At 41.5% G+C, this 24,882-nt stretch overlaps 1 protein-coding gene across 2 annotated transcripts in view; it reads right to left on the bottom strand.

Annotated features, from left to right (window-relative positions):
- The window catches only part of TTC39B (tetratricopeptide repeat domain 39B), a 275,315-nt gene that overhangs the window by 62,877 nt on the left and 187,556 nt on the right, over window positions 1-24,882 (bottom strand). For both annotated transcript variants that reach the window (XM_068234826.1, XM_068234833.1), the window contains 6 exons: window positions 22,440-22,504; window positions 22,233-22,338; window positions 19,816-19,881; window positions 11,187-11,295; window positions 8,369-8,436; window positions 8,218-8,277 (listed from right to left, as the gene is read on the bottom strand). In XM_068234826.1, coding sequence (XP_068090927.1) covers window positions 8,218-8,277; window positions 8,369-8,436; window positions 11,187-11,295; window positions 19,816-19,881; window positions 22,233-22,338; window positions 22,440-22,504 — 474 coding nt within the window. The remainder of the gene's footprint in view (window positions 1-8,217; window positions 8,278-8,368; window positions 8,437-11,186; window positions 11,296-19,815; window positions 19,882-22,232; window positions 22,339-22,439; window positions 22,505-24,882) is intronic.

Below are 24,882 nucleotides of genomic sequence, written 5' to 3'. Positions count from 1 at the left end.
GTTATGAAGTAGTAAGCTATCTGGGGAAAAAATAATCTGAGCACAAGAAACCTTTTCCATAATTTGATGGACCTGTTTCCAATAGGGTTTTATGGAGGGACATGACCAAAAAATATGTAAGAGTGTACCCTGATGTAAGCCACATCTCCAACAATGATCTGGGGGGGAAGGGTATATTTTATGTAGTACAATTAGGGTTCTGTACCAGCGAGAGATGATTTTATAACCTAGTTCTTGTGTGTTCACACATAAAGAGCCTTTGTGGTTCAGTGTGAGAATTTTTTGCCACTGATCAGTATGTAGTGTCATTCCCAGGTCAGTTTCCCATTGTTCCTGGTATTTGGGTTTGTTTTGATCAGAAGCGGTTAATAATAATTGGTAAAGCAACGAGACCAAGTGTCTAGGTGTATCCTTCGTCAGAATCATGTTTTCAAATGGAGTAAGGGGTTTTACCCAGTTGAATTCCTGTTTTAGAGAGTATTGGTAGTGTCTGATTTGGAAGTATTGCCATTGAGTGAGAACAGCATCATCCCTTAGGGAAGAGATCTCTGAGTATGTTTTCACCGAAGCATTGAGAATAAAGTCATTTATTCTGGGAGTCTCATTATCTGGCCAGTTTTGAAGAAATGGGATATCATAAGCTGGCAAAAAGTCCAGGTTGCTTGATAGTGGAGTTAATTTGCCAGGGAAGGATGATAACCCCAGGGATGGCACCGTTCTCATTGTTTTAACAGTAGCTGAGATTAGTGGGTTAGCCCAGGATTTTTGTTCAACTGGTGAAATGTCGGTCCAGCCCAGCGTTTGAGCCTTGATACCCGTGATTTCCTGTTCAATCAATACCCATTGTTTTGGTGTCTTAGAATTTGACCTTTCAATTGATCTGCATAGTTGGGAGGCAACATGATAAGTGTGTAGATCTGGAAGAGCTACTCCACCGTTTTCTTTTGGCAAGATGAGTGTTGCTCGTTTGATTCTTGGGGGTTTGCCCCCCCCAGATAAATTTGTTTACAGGTTTTTGAATGTCTCTTAGATAAGAGGGTGGCAAGGATATGGGGAGGCATTGGCTAACATATAAGAATCTGGGGAGCAGGTTCATTTTGACCGACGCCATGCGACCAAACCAGGAAAGACTTTTCTTTTGACCCCAATTCAGTAAGTCGGCCCTCAACGCAGTTCCTAGAGTTTCATAGTTTTTTTTAAATAAGTCCTTAAAACAGGATGTTAAGTTAATACCTAAATAACGTAAGTGTTCTGAGGTCCAGGAGAATGTAAAGGAAGCTTTACAAGTTTCTATTACCTTTGAGTCAGGCTTGTGATTTGCGGAAGTTTATTTTTAGATTAGAAATATTGCCATATTCCTCGAAAGCTTTGATCAGATTGGGGAGTGATGGTATGGGGTCTCTTAGATAGAAGAGAAGGTTGTCTGCGAAGGCGGCTACCACATTGTATGATTAACCTATTTTGATGCCTTTAATTGCCTGATTTGTTCTTATGGCGTTTAGAAATGGTTCTAGCGTAGGTATGTATATAAGTGGGGAGAGGGGGCATCCCTGTCATGTTCCATTTTTAATTGTAAGGGTTTTAGATAAGCAACCGTTTGCCTTCACCTGTGCGGAGGGGTTAGAGTAAAGTATGTCAATCAGTTGTAACATAAAAGGTCCCAAACCGAGGTTCGACAGGGTGGCACGCATATAGTCCCATGCCACCCTGTCGAAAGCTTTTTCCGCATCCGTGGAGAGGACAAACGCTTTGATGTTATGTTTTTTGGTGTATGCCATTACTCCAATTGTCCTCATGACGTTATCCTTCGCTTCTCTTCCAGGTATAAAACCAGTTTGATCATTTCCAATATGATCAGGAACATAGGGGAGTATTCTATTGGCCAAGATTTTTGCCAGTATTTTGGCATCAAGATTTAATAAAGAAATTGGTCTGTAAGCAAAGTTGTAGGTCTTTGTCTACCTTAGGAATCATGGTTATGTGGGCAGCTAAAAATTGTGTGGAGAGGGTGAAAGATGGGGAAACTGCGTTGAAGGCCCAAACAAATGCTGGGGCCAGAGTATGTTTGAATAATTTGAATTAAAGCTTTTACTGCCATTAAGAATTCATCAGTGGTCAGGGGAGATTCCATCTCCTTTTTCTCATCATTTGTCATAGAAAGAGACTTACCGTATTTTTCGGACTATAAGACGCACTTTTTCTCCCCCAAAAGTTGGGGGGAAAAGTCAGTGCGTCTTATAGTCCGAATACTAAAATTTGGACCGGCACCTATGTGTCCTCTGTACCCATGTGTATTCTGTCTGGTGTCTGTCCCTCTGTGTCCTTGATCCCGCTGTGTATCCTGTGTCCATGTCCCTTCTCCCACTGTGTATGCTGTGTCCGTGTCTGCTGTGTTTCGCCCGCCGTCTGTGTCCTCCTTCTTTGTGTCCGTGTCCTTTGTCACGCTATGTATCCTGTGTCCTTGGTGCCCGCTGACTGCTGACCCGTGCCCTATGTTCCCGAGTGCAGACCCGCTTGTCCATACTTAGCTGCAGCTCCGATGAAGAGGAAGCAGCCATCTACCAATCAAGCGGAGAGGCGCTGCCCCAAACCGCCAATCACGGCAGCTCACTGCTCCTGCTCCCTTCCTAATAGGACGCGCTGGTCTCGCGGGCGGGAGCAGGGCTCCATAGTTGGGGCCAATCACTGCACTCCCTCAGTTGCAGGGATTGCAGTGATTGGCCCCAGTGATGTCGCTCTGCTCCCGCCCTCAAGACCGAGAAGATGGCTGTTTCCTCTTCATCGGAGCGGTGTGCTGCAGCTAAGTATAGACAAATGGGTCTGCACTCGGGAACATAAGGTACAGGACAGCGGTCAGCAGGCACCACGGACACACTCAAGACCGAGAAGATAGCGGTTTCCTCTTCATCGGAGAGGTGTTCTGCAGCTAAGTATAGACAAATGGGTCTGCACTCTGGGACATAGGGCACGGGACAGCGGGCACCACGGACACTGGATACATAGCGTGACAAGGAACAAAGGACACGGACACAAAGAAGGCAGGACATAGACGGCGGACAAAACACAGCAGACACATGTATATAGGATACATAGCTGGATCGAGTACACAGAGGGACAGACACCAGGTAGAATGCTGCAGCTAAGTATGGAAAAGGGGTTTGAATCCGGGGAAATAGGAAAGGGGGGAGAGGGCAGGAGACAAACAGTGGGCAATACACAGCAGACGTGGACACAGGATACAGAGCCCGGATACACAGCGGAAGAAAGGACACAGGGACAGAATACACAGCAGGATGGACGACAGGGGGAGAGAATACACAGCAATAATGTGTGGGATCATATGGGACAGAGGACACTGATATGGAGGAGATGGGGACACTGGACACAGGGATAGGGGACAAAGGAGGGCACAAGAGGTACTTGAAAAGGTACAAGGAGGACATAATTGGGGGGAGGAAGGTCTATAAGACACCCCTGCACTATAGATGCACTAGGTTTAGGATATATTGTTTTCCTGGTTTTTTTTGCCCTCTAAACCTAGGTGCGTCTTATATTCCGGAGCGTCTTATAGTCCGAAAAATACGGTACTATGTTTTTGGAGAAATTCTGAGATCTTAGTCTGTCTAGCAGAGGTCAAATCCTGGGACTGTGAAGAGGTATTTAGGTTGTTTAAGGAGTGATAGTAATTTCTAAATTCTTCTACAATCTCCTCAGATTTCACTATTTTCCTATGTTTGCTGTCTACAATGGAGGGAATGTGTCTGCAGATTGATGGTTTTTTGAGTGCTCTAGCTAGGTATTTTCCGCTTTTGTTGCCAAGTTCATAAAATATTTTTTTCCCAGCTAGGATTTTACGTTTGGCATCTGCAAATAATAGGGAGTGTAGTTTTGTTCTTGCCAAAGATAGTTCCTCCATTGTTTGGACAGCAGCAGTCTGTTTGTGTATTTTCTCTAGTTTAGCAATGTCTGCTAATAAAGCAGCTACTCCCTCCTCTCTCTCTTTTTTAAGCTTAGCTCTCATTTTGATGAGCTTTCCCCTGACCACTGGTTTATGAGCTTCCCAGATTGTTATGCCTGAAACATCAGGAGTGTTGTTTAGTTCAAAATATGATTGTAGTGAGTGTGAGATGGTCTGCACTCTAGCTTTGTCAGCTTACAAGTTAGGGTTGAGTCTCCAACACCAGGTCTTTGAGGTCTGTTCAGGTAGTGTCAGTGTCAAGAATATTGGTGCGTGGTCAGAAATGGATATGTTTCCAATTTTAGAATCTGATATTAACGAAAGGTCACGCTGGCTCACAAAAAAGTAGTCAATCCTAGAGTATTTATTGTGGAGACGAGAGAAGTAGGTATAATCCTTATCTTTAGGGTGGAAGATGCGCCATGAGTCCAGTAGAGATAGACGTTGTAAGTTTGTTTTTATGTATCTAAGGGCCCTGTAAGAAAGCATTGAAGAACCATTGGAACAGTCTACTAGGGGATGTAGGGGTACATTAAAATCTCCACCCATAATAAGGATGCCTTGGGTAAAGCCTTGTAACTAGTGTATGGTAGTGGAGAGAAAGGATGTCTGTTTGTTAGGGGCGTATATGTTTGCCAGCGTGACCTGTCTGTGTATTCTACCTTTAAAGGAAAACTTAAGTCAACTATAAAAAATGAGATTTACTCACCTGGGGCTTTCCTCAGCCCCCAGCAGCCGACCAGCTGGCCGCAATAGCAGCATAGGGGGGGCGATATACAGGCTGGGAACGCGAACAATCACTCGCGTTCCCATGCCAGTCGGCCGGTGTCCGCCAAACCGGAAGTGTTCGCCGGCGGGTCCTGGGGCGTCAGAGCGGGGCTGCGAGGGCACCGATCGGCTGCTGGGGGCTGAAGAAAGCCCCAGGTGAGCAAATCTCATTTTTTATAGTTGACTTAAGTTTTCCTTTAACAAATATAAAACGTTCCTCAGGATCTTTTTCAACCTCCTCCAGTATGAAGGGTAGATCTTTGTGAACAAAGATAGAGACGTCTTTGGTTTTTGAAGTGGGTGAGGTGGCATGAAATGCCACTGGGAATCTTGAGTCAAATCTGGATGGGATATGATTCGTACGAAGGCGAGTTTCCTGAATGTAAGCTATGTGAGATTTCTCTTTGCGAAAAAACTCAAAGATTGTAGACCTTTTTTGAGGTGTGTTAAGGCCATTCACATTTAGAGATGAAATATTTATTTGTATGAGGCCTAATGAGGTGTGTGTAGTTGCCTTATTCATTGCAAACATGGTATTGGTCAATTCGAATACAGATTCTATGGTACTAGAATACAATCGGTTATGGTTTGTTTCAGCAGTAAGAAAGAGGGAGGGAAAGTCAAAACTGGGAAGAGAGGCAAAAAGATAGAGTGTAAAGGAGTATAGTATGAGACATGTGTGATCAGTTCTTATTTATGTGCTATGTATCACAGCTCACAATATCAGAACTATCTGTGAAGAGCCCTTCACGTGAGCACAATGAGGCGTGTTGTGCTCACCTACAATGTGGGGCAGATTGGTCAGTGTATATCTAGGTACACCGTGTGAGGGTTGTGGAAGGCAACAAAAAGATCGTGCCCAATAGGAATCACTATAGGAGTTATTTAAAACTCAAGTATGTGAGGCTATTGCCGTGTCCGCCTATACATGGACCAATTTGTCCCCTTAAAGCTGAATACACATCAATTTGGAGAAAAGTAAAAAGTAAATTTAGTGTGGAAGTTATCCACATCATAACATAACATAACTGAGTCATTCAAATAGACTTTGACCCCCTCCCCCCCCCCCCACCCCTGTCCAGGGAGGAAGGACAACAGTTACCTGTGTAGTTATAGAATCCTAATAAAACAAATGGTATTTACCCTTCGGAGCATAAATGTACTATAAATGACTTTAGATAGAGACACCTTGCATTTTCAGATCTCCCATTCAATCGCCCACTTCCCCCCACCCCTCCCACACAAAGTAAAATAACTGAGTAGATGAACTCTGACTTCTTTTAGATCCAGAAACATGGCTATCATAGAGTCACCAGTTCTCTTAGTTCTCCAAGAAATATGACAGGGCACCTAATGTAGGTATGCCATGTTATAGTGTGGTATGAAACCATACTGAGTAATAACGGTGTATTCTTTTTACGTGGTCTTCCATAGGATAGCATTAGCAGGTCGCCATCTGGTCAGCCATCTTATTGTGGGATAGGTAATAACAGTTGAGTATATGGCTTATTTAAATGTTTAAAAAATAAATAGTCATTAGACCAGATGGTATGTTTGGAGAACATCGGGGGGGGGGTATGGGGCAATAATGAAAAAGTAAAAAAGAAGGGGAAAAAATGAAAAATGGTGACCGTCAGTTAGTAGGGAGATCTTATAAGGCAAAACATTCTCCAGAAAGGAGAAACATAGCATACCCTCCGGTGAATTAGTCCTCGTCCGAAAGTTCCTGTAGGGGGTCTTCTGCTTGGAACTGGTTTCTTGTTATTTTTGTGGAGGTTAAATCTGCATTGCTAGAGCCCTCCTCTTCTTCGTTTTGATCTCTGGATCTGTATCTTTTGTTTGCTTGCGAAGAGTAGGATGATAAGTCGCCGTCCCAGTCTGGAAGGTCTGGGGCCGAGATGTCTAAGTCGTCACAAAAGCCTGCTAGGCCCGAAATGGAGCGCAAAGTGTAGATTTTCCCATCTGTTTGTACTGTGAGCGCGAATGGAAATCGCCATCTGTACGACAAGCCTTTCTCTTTTAAGGCAGTTAGTAGCGGTTTCATTGCTCTACGTTTAGTAAAAGTAATGGGAGATAGATCCTGGTAGAGCTGGATATTGCTATCATTAAATAAGATGGCCTCTTGGCTTCTAGCTGCCCGCATAATTTCTTCCTTTAAGATAAACGATTCTAGGCAACAAATTATATCTCTGGGTTGCATACCTTCAGAAGCTCTCGGTCTTAGAGCTCTGTGTGCACGTACAAAGCCGATTGAGGTATCCGCGGGCCTGTCTAGCAAGTCGTTAAAGATGGCGGATAATGCTTTCAATAAATTGTCCTGCGTCACCGATTCCGGTAGGCCTTTCAAACGTATGTTACATCTTCTGCCTCTATTATCGAGGTCTTCAAGTCTTCTGGCGTGATCATCCAGTCTGTCTTTATGGATTTGGTCCGTTTGTTGGAGTTTTTTGAGCTTGAGGTCTCTTTTCTCTCCCCCCGCCTCTAGTGTGTGCAGTCTCTGGCCTATAGCAGCTACGTCGCTACGGACCTCCGCTAAGGCGCTTTGAAAGGAGGATTTTATGTCTTCAGCCATAGCATACATGTCTGCTAGGGTCGGGGCTTTGAGGTGCTTGTCAGCCGGCTTGGATGTCGTAGGTGGGGAGGACTCCAGGGATGAGCGGGCAGAGGCCGGATCTTTCGGCGGCGCCATCTTTGAAGTTTGTGAGCGGAGATTAAGCGAGTGAAATATCTCGGGTACTGTTCTTCCTGCTTGTGTCTGGCTCAGCTTGTTATGTGCAGGGGTTGATTGCTGTCGACGTGGGGTCCTTTTCTCCATGGAAGGTTAGCGGGGAGAAGCACGAGAGAGGCTTTAGGCGGACGGGTAGCAGGAGCTCAGAGTTAGGCAGCCATCTCGATGCGTCGCCAAGCCACGCCCCCTGGAATGTTTATTGTGCCACTTCAGCAGTACAATTTGAAAATTCTAATAAAATTAAAGCGGTTTAAAACCCTGACATAATATTCAATGAAAACATGTTTACCTACTTTTTATATGCCATATGGTTTTCATATTTGCATTTGTGCATAAGTATTATTATTCATTTAGAAGTTATAGGTTTTCAAAAGTACAGTTTTTTGCTTTGTGAGCTGACTTTGCATTTTATTAATAACTGGTTTTATTCATTGCTGTTTTGCAGGGAGACAAGCTTTCAGTGTCTCTCTCTCTCTCCAGCAGCTTCTCTGCAGTCAGAGAATTGTGATATTCCTCACTTGATACATTTAAGTAAACACAATGTAACATTATCTGAAGTTCAGCAGCATTTCATTGCACTGAACTTTCAAGCTCTGTGTGTAACCCTTCCAATGCTGGTTTAGTAAAAAAAAATGCTGGTTGCATATAATATGCTGTAAATAATGTTTTAGTGCAAAGATGAAATGCAGGGTTATATTCCACTTTAATATATGGCTGCTTGACAATGCATGCATAGTTATACTGGTGAAGAAACAATCATTACCTGTTCAAAGTTTCCTTTGAGCACGCCTATTCGGGCAGCATAGAACAAAATCAGAGATCCCTGAAGAGAAAAAGGAATATTAACATGCTTAAGCTTATAGTATTATTATAATGAGAATATATACTTGTAGGTTTATTAGAAAATTACATACATTTGGGAATTTCTCGAGGTACGGTTCAATAAGTGCCTCTGCTTCTTCAAGATTGTTTTCACCAGTACCTAAAACAGAGTGATATTAATGAAATACTTCACAGGCATGGTAAAGTTTCAGTGGTGTGAAAACCTTGTCTTCTATCACAGCATAGCTTTCAAAAGGAATGGTTGAGTGTAATAGCACAAGAGGATAGATCAATAAAATTGCTTCACAGTTGTGAAATAAATTGAGCTACAGTCAAACAATAATGTATAATCCTCAGTGTTTTTTTTTTCCCAAGGACCTGCAGCCACCCTGTGCATAATAAACTGACAAGTGGCGGATATTACATAAATCAAAAACAAGGGGCTAGATCTCCAGTTCCCAAATAAAAACAAACAATCAATTGTAGCCAGTTAAAAATCAATTCCCAGACAACCAGTACTCACATTGTGGGTCCGTGCAAACAGGACCCCGGTACATAAACAGGCATTTTACAATGCAAAGTGCTCAGTGCAGTGCAATAGAAGTCACAAATATAAAATGTTCTCACTTTTCCAAATTCCGAACAGATTTCGGCCCTATGCCGTCAGTCTGAATCCTGGTCGGGATTTGGAGAAGTGGGCAAGTTTTACATCTGACTTCTATTGTACTGTGATGAAAACTTTGCATGCATTGGGCATGATTCACAAAAGCTTTGTCACCTGTTTTCACCATATCTATGATACATTTTTAAGCTTGCAAAGAGTAAAAATATAAATGAAGGTTGAACTCGATGGACATGTCTTTTTTCAACCCAAGTAACTATGTAAGAAAAGTAATATTGAGATTAAGTTAATCAGGAACAACTTACTTTGAGCGATTATTTTGCTTGTAAATGTGCTGAAAAGTTATTTTTATCAATTAGGTGATAAGTCATTTATGAGAAGTTTTGTGAATAGAGCCCATTGTATTGAATGCTTGTTTATGCACCAGGGTCCTGTTTGCAAGGACCAACGATGTAAGTACTGGTAGTCTGGGAATTGATTTTCAACTGGTTGCAATAAATTGCTTTTATTTGGAAACTGGAGATCTGACCCCTTGTTCTTGATTTATGTGGTGACAGCCATTTGTCAGCCTATTATGCATGGAGTGGCTGCAGGTCCTTGGAAACAGCGCTGAGAATTATACATTAAAGAATGTGTAATACAACAAAATTAATTTTATACTGCCCAGTTTTTAAATTGTTTAAGGAACAAAGTTATCCTACAAGCATGTGGTCAAAATAAAGAACATAGGTTGGTCAAACAGTATTGGCTAGAGGTATTTACATCAGGTGATTTCTCCCTGGCACATAGCCTGGAGACCTCATGAGTATATGCTACAACGCACCAAGTTAAAGTTTGCATTTAAGCGTGTGATTACCACACAGTACAACCAGGCATGCATGAGTGGTGATGCATTTTTGAAGCTTCATATATGCGACTTCCTCTGATTCTCACCCAGACGGGGGGGTGGGGGGGGGGGGGGGGGAGAGATCTGATGTGACTTTTGCAGAGTAGCCTTGAACTCTGTATCCACTACAGTATACGTTGTGTTTTCTGTATGCAGCAATTCAATTTCATCTTTAGACTGATGTGTCTGGATGTCTTTATTATTTATGGCCAATAAGTTGGACTGACCCTTCAACTTACTAAACTGTGCATATAAAAAGACACTTAAGCTCAGTTTAGATATTTAAAATCTTATCATTACCCCCAGTACTTGTTGCTCAATGAGAACTAACCTCATCTGATCACTTACAGCCGGTATAGGAGTGAGTGGTATGACTGAATACACGAATGTGTATATGGGGTCAACCTCATGTCCTTCCTGCAGTTACTACTACAGTTTTCAAGGATTTTAATGAGGTGGGAGGTTTTCTGTCCACAGTTGAGGCTCAATTCCTGAATTTATGTCTATTATTACATATTGGCTAAAGAACTGCAGGTCTCTCTAGCTTTTGATAATAAGACCAGACGAAAAAGGGGATTCTTTAAGGGAGTAACAAGTTAGAAATCAGAGCTACAGAACAGTATTATCAATGCCAGTTTAACACATGAAAAATATGTGATATGTCCGAGTCTTATTATTCAATGAACAAGTCAAAAAGAGAACATGGGACAAAAAAAAAGGTTCTCAATGCCAAGCATAAAAAAAAAGTAAGAGCATACATGTGATAGGGTGGTGCTCAATAATTTCGTGGATTTATTACATTTAAGAAAAATAAAATAAAAATGTAAAATCATACCTTTTTTTTTTTTAAACGTTCCCTCAGTCTAGTATCCTAGTTCATTTAAAATTCAGAACCCCCGAAGGGTAAAAAAAAAAATGCCACATGAGGAAACCACAAAAGGGTAAATGCCTTTTTCGCTCTGACTGTATTCAGGTAATGTCTTACACTGATTACAGGGGAATAATGCTGGTCATGGATTTTCACAGTCAAACGTCCAGGTAGGATTCCAGATTTACACTAACATTATGCAGATGCACATTAGGCTCTATGAGGGAAGGGGTGTAGAGAGAAAGTTGGCCTACCTTGTGGTCTCTAAAGCAGCAGATAATACAGTGATCTTTGGATGTCAGCTGTACTCTGTAGGGACCACACTGCACATAAGAGGAGCATTACAATCGTCTGATCTGGCTGCTTTCATAACAGATCAGCCAATGTACATATCTGTTGCATTAATATGTGTATACAGCTGAAGTTCCTTATTCTTCAGTTACACAACAAAAAGTCCTGTATTTTGTTTTTTCCTTTAAATGACCTCAGCTGCTTCTCGAAGTCTACCGTAAAAAAATAAAAAAAAATATTTACCGAGTATTAGTGACACATAAGTGTGATAAAACAGGAGAGTGAGGACACAAAGGATTGCTCTCAGACTGGCTCCAGCAGCTCCTTCCCTTAGTTGTGAAAGGCCCAGCTCCTGTCAAATAAAGAAAGCCATTGTCATCAGGTTTGCATAAGTACATAGTGGGAAGAAATCCAGGCTCAAGGTTGAGGTTAAATAACCACCATCGTGAAAATTTATAAAATATAAATTACATGAAAACATGAAGTAAACTTCTCTCAGATTTCTACAGATTTTCTCTGGCAGAACTGAGAGGTTTTGTACTAGCCCAAATCCTCAGTTGCTCAACCACTCTGCCAGGATGCATATATGTAAAAAGGCTGCATCTAAATTTCGGAGCAGGGTGAAGCCAAAAGACTGCTCACCCTGCGCCTGCTGAAAGTCCGGGGTAGCGTTAATGCTATTCCCCATGCGAGTTGTTGCAGCTCGGAGGTGGAGAGGGACATGTAATCTGGGCGCTGGCTACCACCAGCAGCCAAATAAAAACTTTTTTTTTCTTCTAATTTGAGTTCCAGCAATTGGCGGCACCCAAATTATTCGCTGAGCGGCGTTACAGCCCAGTTCTGTAAATATAGGAGAAAAATAGTTTACATCTCATTTTGCTCTGGGTGAAACATACTTACAGTGGAACCTGGTTAGCGAGCATATTTCGTTCAGGAAACATACGTGTAATTCAAAGAGCTCTTCTATCTAAGCAAATTTCCCGTAAGTATTGATGGGAACTAAGATAATTTGTACCACAATCCAAAAAAATTATAGAAAATGTATTTAATACAAAGTACTGTATACAAAAATGTAAATGTAAATATATATATATATATATATATATATATATATATATATATATATATATATATATATATATATATATATATATATATATATATATATATATATATATATATATATATATATATATATATATATATATATATATATATATATATATATATATATATATATATATATATATATATATAATAAAAAAAAAATCAATCACTTTAACCAACAGAATCAATGGTATTTGTTGGCTCACCCCATCCTTTTCTTCTGGCATTGCAAAGAATTTAGCCAATGACTCGCTTTTCCCTACTTTTGAGGAGTATAATGCGACATTGTACATTGTCCCTACACTCAGATTAAGTACAAGTACACTCCTACAGCGTCAAAGGGAGATGAACCATTAGCTCAGTTGAGAGGAAATAACGCATGTAAATGTTCTGTGCTTGTATATCAAGATGTTGCTTGCTTAGCAAGTCCAAATTACATTAAAATGTTTGCTTGTCTTGCAAAGTGCTCCTAAACCAAGTTACTTTCAATCCAAGGTTTTACTGTATTTGTATGTGTTTACATGTATTTAAAATTTTACAATTTTTCGCAATAGTGGTCCTTTAAGATTTTTGCTTCAATCAAAGTCAAACTACCCAATTTGTTATACAAAGCAATATTACATTCGTTATTGGGGAAATCAAATTAATCTTCAAAACTGCCCAAGTAAGAGGTTATCCTGATGCACCTAAAGTGAGCTGGATCGAGTGATAAAAGTCATGTCTGAGTACCTTCAGAGATCCCTAGACTCAACTAGGGCACAACTGTCGCCACAAACACATGGCAGGCGCATGTCTGGGCGACAGTTGCCCCGTGTCTATGAGGCGCGCACCCCGAACTGTCACCGGAGACAGCAGTTGCCGTGCGATTGAAAAGTTCAATCGCCGGCAACTTCTGTCTCCGCAACGGTCGCTAGTCCGCCACGCTTGTGTATGCGCGGACTTGTGTAGTCCGCCACTGCGTGTGTATGCGCGGACTAGCGACAGCTACCCACAGCCAGAAGAAAGATCCGGCGGGGGGACGAAACTTTCGGCGACAGCTTGCGCCGCATCTCTGTCCCTCTGTGCAACGGGTGTACAGCTGCCGCACAGAGGGACCTGACGACGAACTGTCGTTGCTTTTTTTTTGTCTGTCTGCTTGCAACTGCAGACATTTGTGCCTTATGTGTATGAGGCTTACGGCCTGGTTTCATCTACTCAATTTCAGACGCATTTAGGAAATGCAATGTGATCCACAAAGACATCAGAAAGTGCATAGACTGCACTGTCTGTCTTTGCCCGGTTTACATCAAGCCTCTTTTCCATCTAGTGCTGTGTGTGCAAACAAGCTAAAATGCATGCAACCATGTGTTATGATTCTGCGGTTAATCGTAATGCATGGGTGGTAAGGCCCAATTTACACTTGCACATATGAAAAACTGATTCTCGTGAAACTTGATCCGTGGATTGGATCAGTTTTTAAAAGGGCATCAGTTTTCCATACATGACTCTCCATTCCACATGGTACATGTGACCGATGCATCAATCCAGAAATATTGCTGCAGACCCAAACTTGAGGTCCGTTTGATGGAACGGGACAAATGGATCCGCCCTAAGGGAGCGATGTGAACATTTTCGAATGATTAACTTAGGATCTGGTCCATTTCGCTCAGTTTTTAAGGCCAATGTAAACCAGGCAGAGATAGACCGTGCAGTCTATACACTTTCTGATGTCTTTGCGGATCACATTGCATTTCCTAAATGCGGCTAAAATTGAGTAGATGAAACAAGATGAAATCTGGTGAAATAAAAATAGTAATGATACAGTGAGTGGATGGAATGAAGCTTGTGCATATGACCATACTTCAATCCACTGCCAGCTCTAAAGTACTCGTCAGTCAAGCTAAGACATAGTTAAATAGTGGTAAAGTGTCTGTTAAAAGAGGTCTCACTCTACAATTTGAATCCGTGGACAGAATATCTTGCATAGACATCAATGAAACCGTAACTGAACAAGAGTAAATGAATGCCAATTTGCTTCTCAATATGCTATTCATCTGGCCATTAAACTGACCTGGCACAGAAGTGTAGTGCACTCACGAGTGAACAGCTGATTTGGTGAAGTGGGGGTATGATAGGGCGTGGTGGAAAGACACTGCTAAGTCAGCGTTTGCTTTAGACTGGGAGGCATTGAGAATGGGGAGTGGGAGATCAGATAGACTGGTATTGCACGTATTTCTACTTTTTGCAGCAACTCTGAATTGATTTGGAAGGCTATGTGGGAGTTCTAGTCCTGGGTGGAAAGTGACCCCAGTGTGTCAGCCGTTAGAAACTACTGCAATGTGTGAATCGCAAGGCATCGAGTGCTAGGAATCTTTCGATACAAGCGAATTGCCAGAATTGTTCTGGCCTTATCAGAGAAATTGTGTTGCACACCTGAGATCAGGAGAAAACATTTGTTTCAAATTTTTTTTTTTTAATGCAACTTCAGCTGTGTGGTTTATCTCATCAAGTGCCCCTGTGGGATGGCCTATGTGATGCCAAGCAGCCTCAAATAAGGTTTTATCAAAGAAGGGGCCACAGCAAAGCTATGTGAAGGTCACACTGGCAGAGACTCTCCACAGTGTCCATCACAGACAATACTTTCAGTGTATTTAGCACATAGCAGTTGCCAGTTCATTGCACAAGCAAGTGCACCTACAAGATACTTTTGAACTTGTTAACTTGAAACACTGTATTTTTGGACAAATAAGTATTCTGAAGGATTGCCATACTTATCGCCTATTAGTAAATCGTTATGAGTCACTGAGAGAGGCTTTTATCTAATGAATTAGACTGTTCTACACTGCATCTACAGCCACTGTAATGCTGGGAATACACATTTTGTTTCTGTCGCTCGATTCTCCTCTCGGTTTTGCTGCTCGATTCTGCAGTTGATTCTCTTATCTTCCTCTCGTTTTTCTTATCCTTTTCCATTCACTATCAGAAATCGAGCGGCGAAAGGATCGAAAGGGAGATCAGACATGTCGGAAATGATCTAATGGAACCATATCATCACTACCACCGTGTATTTCCAGCATAAGAGTTGGATGCAGATCCAACAGATTTCTCTACCAACAAGGCATCAGACAGGAACGCCTCCATTCTCTGATGTTATATGCGTTGGAACATTAATGGCTGCATCAAACATACCCAACTACAATTATTTCAAGGAAGCTAATTTTGATAGAGCTTCTAAGTTTATATTCAAGCTTCTAATGGCTAAGTGGAATAAAACTGCTATTATGTAAAAAGCAAACACGTTAATGACAGCTGTATTGACTTTTGTTTAGCAGTGAAGTACTGTGCCAGGATTCACAGTTTCCAAGCTAACAGAGTTAACTAAAGTGAAATAAATTACTGCCTACAGTACAGTAAATGGTCTTGCTTTATTTAACACAATTAGCTTGGAATCACTGACCGCTCACTGCTAAGCATGCTACTTCAGCTCACGCCTGTAAATAAGCCATGGTAAGAAACTAGCACCTTTAGGGCTGGTTCATACTCCGAATGCAAATTGTGAAACGCGATTTTGCTTTTTGATTCCCGTTAAATAGAGAAACAAGAATCACAACGCAATCGCCCCCAAAGCGCTGCATGCAGTGCATTTGCTATTTATGCAAAACTCAAACGCTGCAGTGAGAATGATCCCATAGGGATACATTGGCAGCAACGCTTTGATCGCTGGCGATCTGCAAAACACTCAAGTGTGCACCAGCCTTTAAAGGGAACCTAAACCAAGAGGGATATGGATGTTTCCTTTTAAACAATACCAGTTGCTTGTCAGTCCTGATGATATCTATGGCTGCAGTGGTGGCTGAATCACACACCTGAAACAGGCATGCAGCTAATCCAGTCTGACTTCAGTCAGAGCACCTGATATGCATGCTTGTTCAGGGGCTGTGGCTGAAAGTATTAGAGACACAGGATCAGCAGGAGCGTCAGGCAACTAGTATTAAAAATAGGATGAAGTCCGCACACTCTGGAATCACAGATACAGCAAGACGGCTGACATGTTTCAGATCAGTATCCTTACTCATAGCCTTACATATCTGACATCTCAGTTGGACATAGATACTTCCCAAGGACCGCCCGGGGGGGCATGCATCCAAGGGAAGGACATTGCACAGTTAATGAAGATTTAAAGAGACAAGCTCTTTATATCAAACCAACAGGAAATAATAAATTATAATGTACTAGCTTTATTGTGTATATAAACATACAAAATTACAAAAATATAAAAATAGGTTAAAAAGATATCAATATGTAAAATTAATATCCCACCTAGCATTGAGGCCCCCTGGTTCTCTAGTATCAAGTTGCAAGATCCAAAAAGCCTCTCTCGTCCGAAGTTTCTTATACAGGTCACCCCGTCTAAGAGAGGCAGAAACCCTCTCTATCCCCTGAAAGGAAAACCGTTTCATGTCACCGCCAAGTCTCTCCCTGTAATGTCGTGCCACATTGCTAATGTTATCGGTTTTCCACGAAGCACCATTGTAATGTTCTGAAATTCTCTGTTTTAAACAGCGGGTAGTACAACCCACATATTGTACATTACAAACTGTACAGGTGACTACGTAGATCACAGATTTTGTATTACAATTGATAAATTGGTGCAAAGAAAAGGTTTTGTGACTAGCAGTGGAGATTACACTACGTCAGGAGGCATGGCAGAAGCAATATTTACAAGTAGCGAAAGCCACATCTGTAGGACCCTACCATAGATAACCAGGTGGGCCGTACAGTGCGACTAGATGATTGGAATAGACTGGGTGAGAGGGCAGCTGCCAGTGAGGGGGCCTTTATGTATGAAAATTTGCACCCTGGTTCTAGAATCTGCAATAATTTGTCGTCAGCATACAAGATTGGGATATGTTTTGTAATAATATTGATAACCTTATTGTATTGCTGACTGTAAGTCGTGGTAAAATTTATTGGATAGGTCTTGGGTTGGCGGTCTGATGTTTTGTTATCAATTTCCTTCCTTAGTAGTGTGTCCCTATCTCTCAACATCGCCATTTTCTGTGCCCTCTCCAAATCGGAATCAGTGTAGCAGTGTTGATTTGAAGCGAGACCCAAGGGTGGCAAACTCGTGTCACAAAATCATCTGTGGAGCAATTCCTCCTTGCTCGAATAAATTCCCCCACTGGCACCCCCTTAATCGTGTGTCCTGAATGACAGCTGGTGGCCTGCAGGACAGAGTTTCCAGCACAGGGCTTCCTAAAGATCCTGGTCTCTATTCTATTATTCTGGGTAGATCCCAAAAGTGTAACGTAATTTTTGTAATTTTGTATGTTTATATACAAAACAAAATAAAGCTAGTACATTATAAAAATGTTATTATTACCTGTTGGTTTGATACAAAGAGCTTGTGTCTCTTTAAATCTTTATTAACTGTGCAATGTCCTTCCCTTGGATGCACACCCCCGGGGCGGTCCTTGGGAAGTATATATGTCCAACTGAGATGTCAGATATGTAAGGCTATGAGTAAGGATACTGATACGAAACACATCAGCTGTCTTGCTGTATCTGGATTTTTATACCTGAGTGTGCGGACTTCATCCTATTTTTGGTTCCGTTCCTGCTGCTTGGTTTCCAGCACCTCTTCCCAGGTTGGAGGTAGAGCGGAGTTTCTTCCTGTATAGGCAGCTGGTATTATTTTAAAAGGAAAAAATCCATATCCTTCTCAGTTTAGGTTCTTTAAAGCTTGCATTATGTATTGTTTTTCAGTGAGGCAGGGGTCACACTTACCGACTTTCGTACGCGTTTTCTGCACAGAAAAACTGACTTCAACTGAGAACTCATGTTAATCAATAAGCAAGGTCACACTTTAACCACTTGAGGACCCACCCTTTACCCCCCCTTAAGGACCAGCGCAGTATTCTGTGATCTGTGCTGGGTGGGCTCTGCAGCCCCCAGCACAGATCAGGCAGCACGCAGAGCGATCATATCGCCCCCCTTTTTTCCCCCCCTATGGGGATGGTGTGCAGGGGGGGTCTGATCGCTCCTCTTGGCTGGCATGTTGCGGGGGGGGGCACCTCAAAGCCCCCCTCCGCGGCGAAATTCCCCCCCTCCCTCTCCTACCTGTCATCCCCGTTGATCGGGGCTGCACAGGACGCTATCCGTCCTGTGCAGCCAGTGACAGGACGTCCCCTGTCACATGGCGGCAATCCCCGGCCGCTGATTGGCCGGGGATCGCCGATCTGCCTTACGGCGCTGCTGCGCAGCAGCGCCGTACAATGTAAACAAAGCGGATTATTTCAGCTTGTGTTTACATTTAGCCTGCGAGCCGCCATCGGCGGCCCGCAGGCTATTCACGGAGCCCCCCGCCGTGAATTGACAGGAAGCAGCCGCTCGCGCGAGCGGCTGTTTCCTGATTAATTAGCCTGCAGCTGGCGACGCAATACTGCGTCGCTGGTCCTGCAGCTACCACTTTGCCGACGCGCGTTATGAGTGCGCGGTCGGCAAGTGGTTAATGCAGATTTCGCATGCAGAAAAAAAACTGACATCTTGCGCAATTTGTCAGTTTTCTCTATAAATTACATTAGCTGCTGTAAGTCAGGGGTCACACTTGTCTTTCAGTTTTCTGCAAAGTGTAGAAACTGAAAGACAAGTGTGACCCCTGCCTTAGACTTTTCATAGTACTTTTACAATGTCCTGCTTTTCCTTTTTCTATCTATTTAAAATTCTCTTAGCCAACGTGGCAATATTTTTTTTTTTGCAGCTTTATCAGAAGTTAAAATTACCAGTTTGGTAGAAGAAAAAAACTTCTGGTTTTGAAAGGAAATTTTACAAAATCAAAAGGACAGAAAATTCTTTGAATTAAAGGACACCTGAATTTGGAGTGATATGGAGGCCAGCCATATTTATGCCCTTATGAACATCAATACCGGCTTCCTGGCAGTACTGCTGATATCTATGGCTACAGTAGTGTCTGAATCACACACCTGAAACAAGCATGCAGCTAATCCAGTCAGACTTCAGTCAGAATCATCTGATCTGCATGCTTCTTCAGGGTCTGTAAAAGTATAAGAGCATAAGATCAGCAGCATAGCTAGGTAACCGGTACTGTCTAAAAGAAAATAATTATCGCAGCCTCCATATCTTTTGTCTCAAATGTTATAGCCAGCACAAATCTGATTATACCATCCATGCGACCCACATTCTTTATATTTTATTTACAGATGTTTGTAACCTAGTACAGGAAAATCAGCACAATTATACATTCCTGAACTTCTGTTTAGGATTGTACACATCTCTACTATACACTCACATTTAGCAATAGGACTAGGGATGATCAATGAATGCAAATATTCCCGATCCCGAGTTCATTCAGGATGATGTATATTTGTCTGCAAAAATATGCAGCTTAAAAATGGACCAATTAATTTAAGCCTTAGTGGGACTTGGTTTATTTTAAAGCTCCATACATTTACATAATCCTGCATGAATTTGGAAATATTTGCACCTCTTCAATCATCCTTAAACAGCACTGCCTCTACAGATTCAGGTGTTGACATGGTTCTACCCAGTGCCGATTCACATGATAAGCTACGCCAGTAACACCATTTGTTAGTCACAATAAAGTAGCACATTCATTAGCCAACCTGGTCATGATAAAACATTCTCATTTGTGAACTATTATTCAGGAGAGAAACAGGTTTCGCAAACCTGTAATTAGAAGCAATTACCACATTACATTATAGCACATATCCAATGATGCTGCACATATTGATAAATGTACAATTACCCTGTTTCCAGAAAACCCAATGAATTCCAAAAGCCTGAGTATTCTTGAAGGCAGAAGGGAAAGCATCTGTGCAAAGGATGAAAGAAAGTTTCAACCAAAAATATAAAAGAGAAACAGAATTTAAGCCATTAAGTAAAGTTTACCTTTTAGTGGTAGAGATCTATCATTGATCAATAGACAATGGTGCCGCCCGTTACCTTCCCGACCTGTTTCGCAGTCTTGCGTCATCACCCCTGATGACACAAGACTCCGAAACCGGTCGGGAAGGTAACAGGTGGCACCATTGTCTATTAATTTACGATTGACCATTACATGCACGCTAATCTTCCGGGGTTCCCAGAGTATGGGCCCCGTATGTGAGTTATTTTTATATCTATGGCCTTTTAAAGAAATTTTATCTAAATAAACGGGTTACGCTTAGATATTGCCATTTTTGTTTTCCTATATAAATTCTTGAAACTTTACGGATGCCCACTGGATCTTCACGACGTCTGATGTTCCCTGGATGTTATCTGTGACCTGAACCATTTTACAACCTTATAATGTGGGTTGTTGGGAGCTGGTAAGCCTTTTCTTGTTTTGATGTTTGGCGGATACCTATCTCTGAGCATTTGATATATTGTGGTGAAGAATTTATCATTCCCTACATACAATGACTTTCTAAACCTGCGCTGACCTTTGATGTATGCCTGACTTCTGAACTTTTGGACATTGTTCTTCTCAGCGGCGGTTCCATTGTTCCTTGGCACCGATATATATTAGAGAACTATCATTGCTGAATTTTGTTAGGAGGCAAAATATGGGGTGGTGATCCGAGCTTCACTATCAGTTAAGATTACTTTAGCTTTTGCACTAAATTTGCAATGGTATAGCAGTTACCGTCATTTTACTATGTTTATGTATTAACCTTCTTGCCGGTTATCCCGAGCTCAGCTCGGGGTAACCTGCGCAGGAGGATTTCTCAGGCTCCGCTGGGCCGATTTGCATAATTTTTTTTATTGCACGCAGCTAGCACTTTGCTAGCTGCGTGCATATTACGATCACCGCCGCTCGCTGCCGATTCACCGCTACCAGCCGCCTCGCGCTGCCCCCCCCCTCCAGACCCCTTGCGCAGCCTGGCCAATCAGTGCCAGGCAGCGCTGAGGGGTGGATGGGGATTCCCTCTGACGTCCCGATGTCCATGACGTCGGTGACGTCATCCCGCCCGTCGCCATGGCAACCGGGGAAGCCCAGCAGGAAATCCCGTTCTGAACGGGATTTCCTGCTTACTCTGATCGCCGAAGGCGATCGGAGTGGGTGGGGGGATGCCGCTGCTCAGCGGCTATCATGTAGCGAGCCCTGGGCTTGCTACATGATTAAAAAGAAAAAAAAAGTGCTGCGTTGCCCCCTTGCCGCAGGAATTGGACCGGCAGGGGGTTAATAAATCAACAACCTGGGACAAGCATAAAGTCTGACTACCTGATGTGGAAGGAAAGAGTTTCAGGCACAGCAGGAGGGAAGAGGATAGCCTCCGGAGTCCTCCAAAACTCTCTCACAATTGTAAGAATCAGAAGAAAGTTAAGCTAATGATAAGCTACACCCAAATGAAGCAGATCATGTTTTGTCATTGGAATGATGCGTATATGCTATACTAGGCATACTGCAGCTGGTATATACCTGTACTACTATGCATACATGCTAGATAAAATGTCAATTATGTGCAAGAAGTTTTGAATCAGGATGATACCATTTATGGGCACTAAACGATATATAGACATATGACTATAGTAGGGATTAGATTGTGGGCCCCTGAGGGACAGTTAAGTGATAAGACAATGTGGGTGCTCTATAAATACTACTACATAATAATAATAACCTAGAAAAAAAGTAAGCTTTCAGGCTAATAAGCCTTCTTCTGTATGCATACAGGAACTGAATAAAGTATATTGGCTGAAAGCTTATTTTTTTCCTTTTAAGTTAGCCAATAAATGGTATCATTCCTTATTCATAGCTTCTGTCTTTTACTGATGGCTAGTATGGTACAATATTGTTCTGCTACTGTTAAAATATGTGCACATTATCAAGAAAAAAAAATAAAAAAAAGAGTTATACTGCTCTCTAATGCTGTCCATTTGTTAAGACTGGCATATATGCCTGACATTTCAGTCCATACATATACAGGCACTGAAAAGAGGCTAATTTCATTTTTGCAGGTGCCAAGAAATCTGGAGAGAGTGTGCGAGGGGGAAAAAAAAACAGCCAACCATAACCCCTGTTTTAGATAACAGCTGAAACCCAATACTGGAAATCTTATCTTTTTCTCCAGTTTTCTTAACACCCATCCTGATAAATCTACAGTGGAGTGCCCAGTATTTTGTGAAGCAAGAAAACACAAAAACATGTAAAGAAAAATAAAAGGTCTTCAGGTTATAGGTTACCAGATTAAAGGCTCCTATGCCCAGTTTCACGCCTCCTTCAAACTGATGGTGCATGTCACTGGAGTTCTTGTCATTGGCCATTGAAGTCAGAACTTGATGGCATTCTCTTAAGAAATCAAAAGCAAAATAAAAATTAGTTCTGTACAAAACACAAATGCACGAGCATCGTCAGAAATGTAAGACGGGAGAGACAGTGACGCAACATACTTGTAGATTTGGTAACTTGTCCTGATTTTGAGACCACCTTTGATGAAGTTGATCATGTTTTCGTCCTGAAAAAAAAAAAAATTATATACGTGTTGTGACTCATTACGAACAAATATGTTCGTAACAAAATGTATATCGTACCCTACATCTACCGAAACAATCAGTCGACAGTGAATGTCATCTTAAGCCTGTGGTACACATCCAATTTTGATTGGCCAATTATTGACACATTTTACCACCTTCCATGTATTAGGGCTAACATATTTTGAATGTATGAAAAGGATTATGAAGGTAAGGTCTCAGGTTACATGGAAGTGGTAAAATTGTCCAATCAAAATTGAATGTGTGTATCAAGCTTTACTGGTTATGAAAGACTAAGGACTTAAAATGGGTAAAGCCAATCACTGACCAATGTTTCCACCTCCCATGAAGTATGAGGGTTTACCTACACAATCTGCTCAAAGTATTCAATATGTGTTGACCCGTATACTACATAGAGGTGGTAAAATTGGTCAGTGATTGGCTAATCATAATTGAAAGTGTGTACCAGGCTTAAGGCAGAGGCACTGCTCACTGTAAGAACAGAAACTGGCTTCCAATACTTTTGTAAGCTTGTATTAAAGGACAACTGAAGTGAGAGGGATATGAAGGCTGTCATATTTATTTCCTTTTCAGCAATACCAGTTACCTGGCTATCCTGCTGATCCTCTGCCTCTAATACTTTTAGCCAAAGACCCTGAACAAGCATGCAGTAGATTAGGCGTTGCTGACATTGTCAGATCTGATCAGTTAGCTGCATGCTTGTTTCTGGTGTGATTCAGACACTACTGCAACCACATAGATCAGCAGGGCTACCAGGCAAATGGTATTGTTTAAAAGGAAATAAATATGGCAGCCTCCATACTCTTCTCACTACAGTTGTCCTTTAAACAAAAACCATTGATAACATATAATCAATATCCATTACCTTTATTTGGCATTCTAAAAATCATGAATACAATATTCATAATACACAGGCAACCTGCTGCTGTGTGCATGTGCTGCATACTTATAAAGGGTAATAACTCCACTGTAATATAGACTGAAGGGCATTCTTATAAAAAGCAAAGAGCAGTGGCCTGTATTAACCAATCAGAACGTAGCACGTTTCCTAAATTCACATCTGGCTCAATGTAACATTCCTGCCAGATATAAGGATCCATACAGAAAAGAATAAGGCCTTTATAACCTGTGCAGTTTTACAAGCAAATACTGCTTTAGCACCTTCCTGCTTTTGGAATTTGCAAAAACAATGAACATCTTTGTAAAAATAGAATTTAAATTCCCAACTTCAGTATGTACGGAGATCAGGTTACTATTCCTCAAACTCCTCAGGGAAATATGCTAGATCAACACGTTTCATATGCTGGATTTAAATCGCCATAAATGAGAAACAGGAAATATATTTTAAGTTTCAGTTCATATCAACGGCCAGTATTGAAACAGGAGGATTAAATGAACATATCAGGAGTATTTTAAAGTTCAAACAATCTCGTCTTAATACAAAAAAAAAAAAAAGGTTTAAACATGCTAAGAAACAAGAACGCCATACGCACATAACATAGAGCGGACATTCCACTACAGTGAAAAAGAGGGGTGGAGGAGCCCAAACGACGTGTTAGAAGGGGCACAAAAAGGGATGTCGGGCCTCAATCCGAAAACTGTTAAGAGCTGCCCGTGTTTCAGCTTCCAGTCAGGTTTAAGTTACATATAGCTACTAACAGATGGAAACTTCAACTCTGAAAGTCACTGGTGTCAGAGAAGCAGTTTCTATTTAGACAGGTTTTAAGAATGACACACACACACACACACACACACACACACACACACACACACACACACACACACACACACACACACACACACACACACACACACACAAGATTGTAGAGGGATAGATAATTAAACATTACAGGAAGATCGTAAGAAGGTACCAATAGATTCCACAAGACAGTTAATAATCTCCTGTCATCAGTGCGGACCACACCACCATATAATAATATCCTATTTATTTAAAATAAAAAATACAAAAATATCAAATCAAAATGTACACCCCAGAAAAAAAAATTACTCAAAAAGAAGAAATCCATGTAAAACCAATTAAAAAGCAATATCCTCTCTAAGCCTTCCTAGTTCCTACTAACCAGGTGCTGACATGATTAAAAAAAAATAATATCACCAAATTCATTTTAAACACATAACATAACATAACCTTGATTGAGGAATAAGGCCATTTTTTAGGGTAACTAATAAAACTTATCAGTATGTGTTTGGGACGTGGGTTGAAACCACAGTGTGTATAAGTAACCCACACAAAAACAGGAGAACATACAAACTCCATTCACAGCACCCTGGCCCAAATATGAACCTGGAACTATAGCACTGCAAGGTTAGATTGTTATGA

This window comes from Hyperolius riggenbachi, chromosome 1, assembly GCF_040937935.1.
Source record: "Hyperolius riggenbachi isolate aHypRig1 chromosome 1, aHypRig1.pri, whole genome shotgun sequence".
Classification (NCBI taxonomy): Eukaryota; Metazoa; Chordata; class Amphibia; order Anura; family Hyperoliidae; genus Hyperolius; species Hyperolius riggenbachi.
Note: the sequence above shows the minus strand (reverse complement) of the source record. Positions and strands in the feature narration are given on the sequence as shown.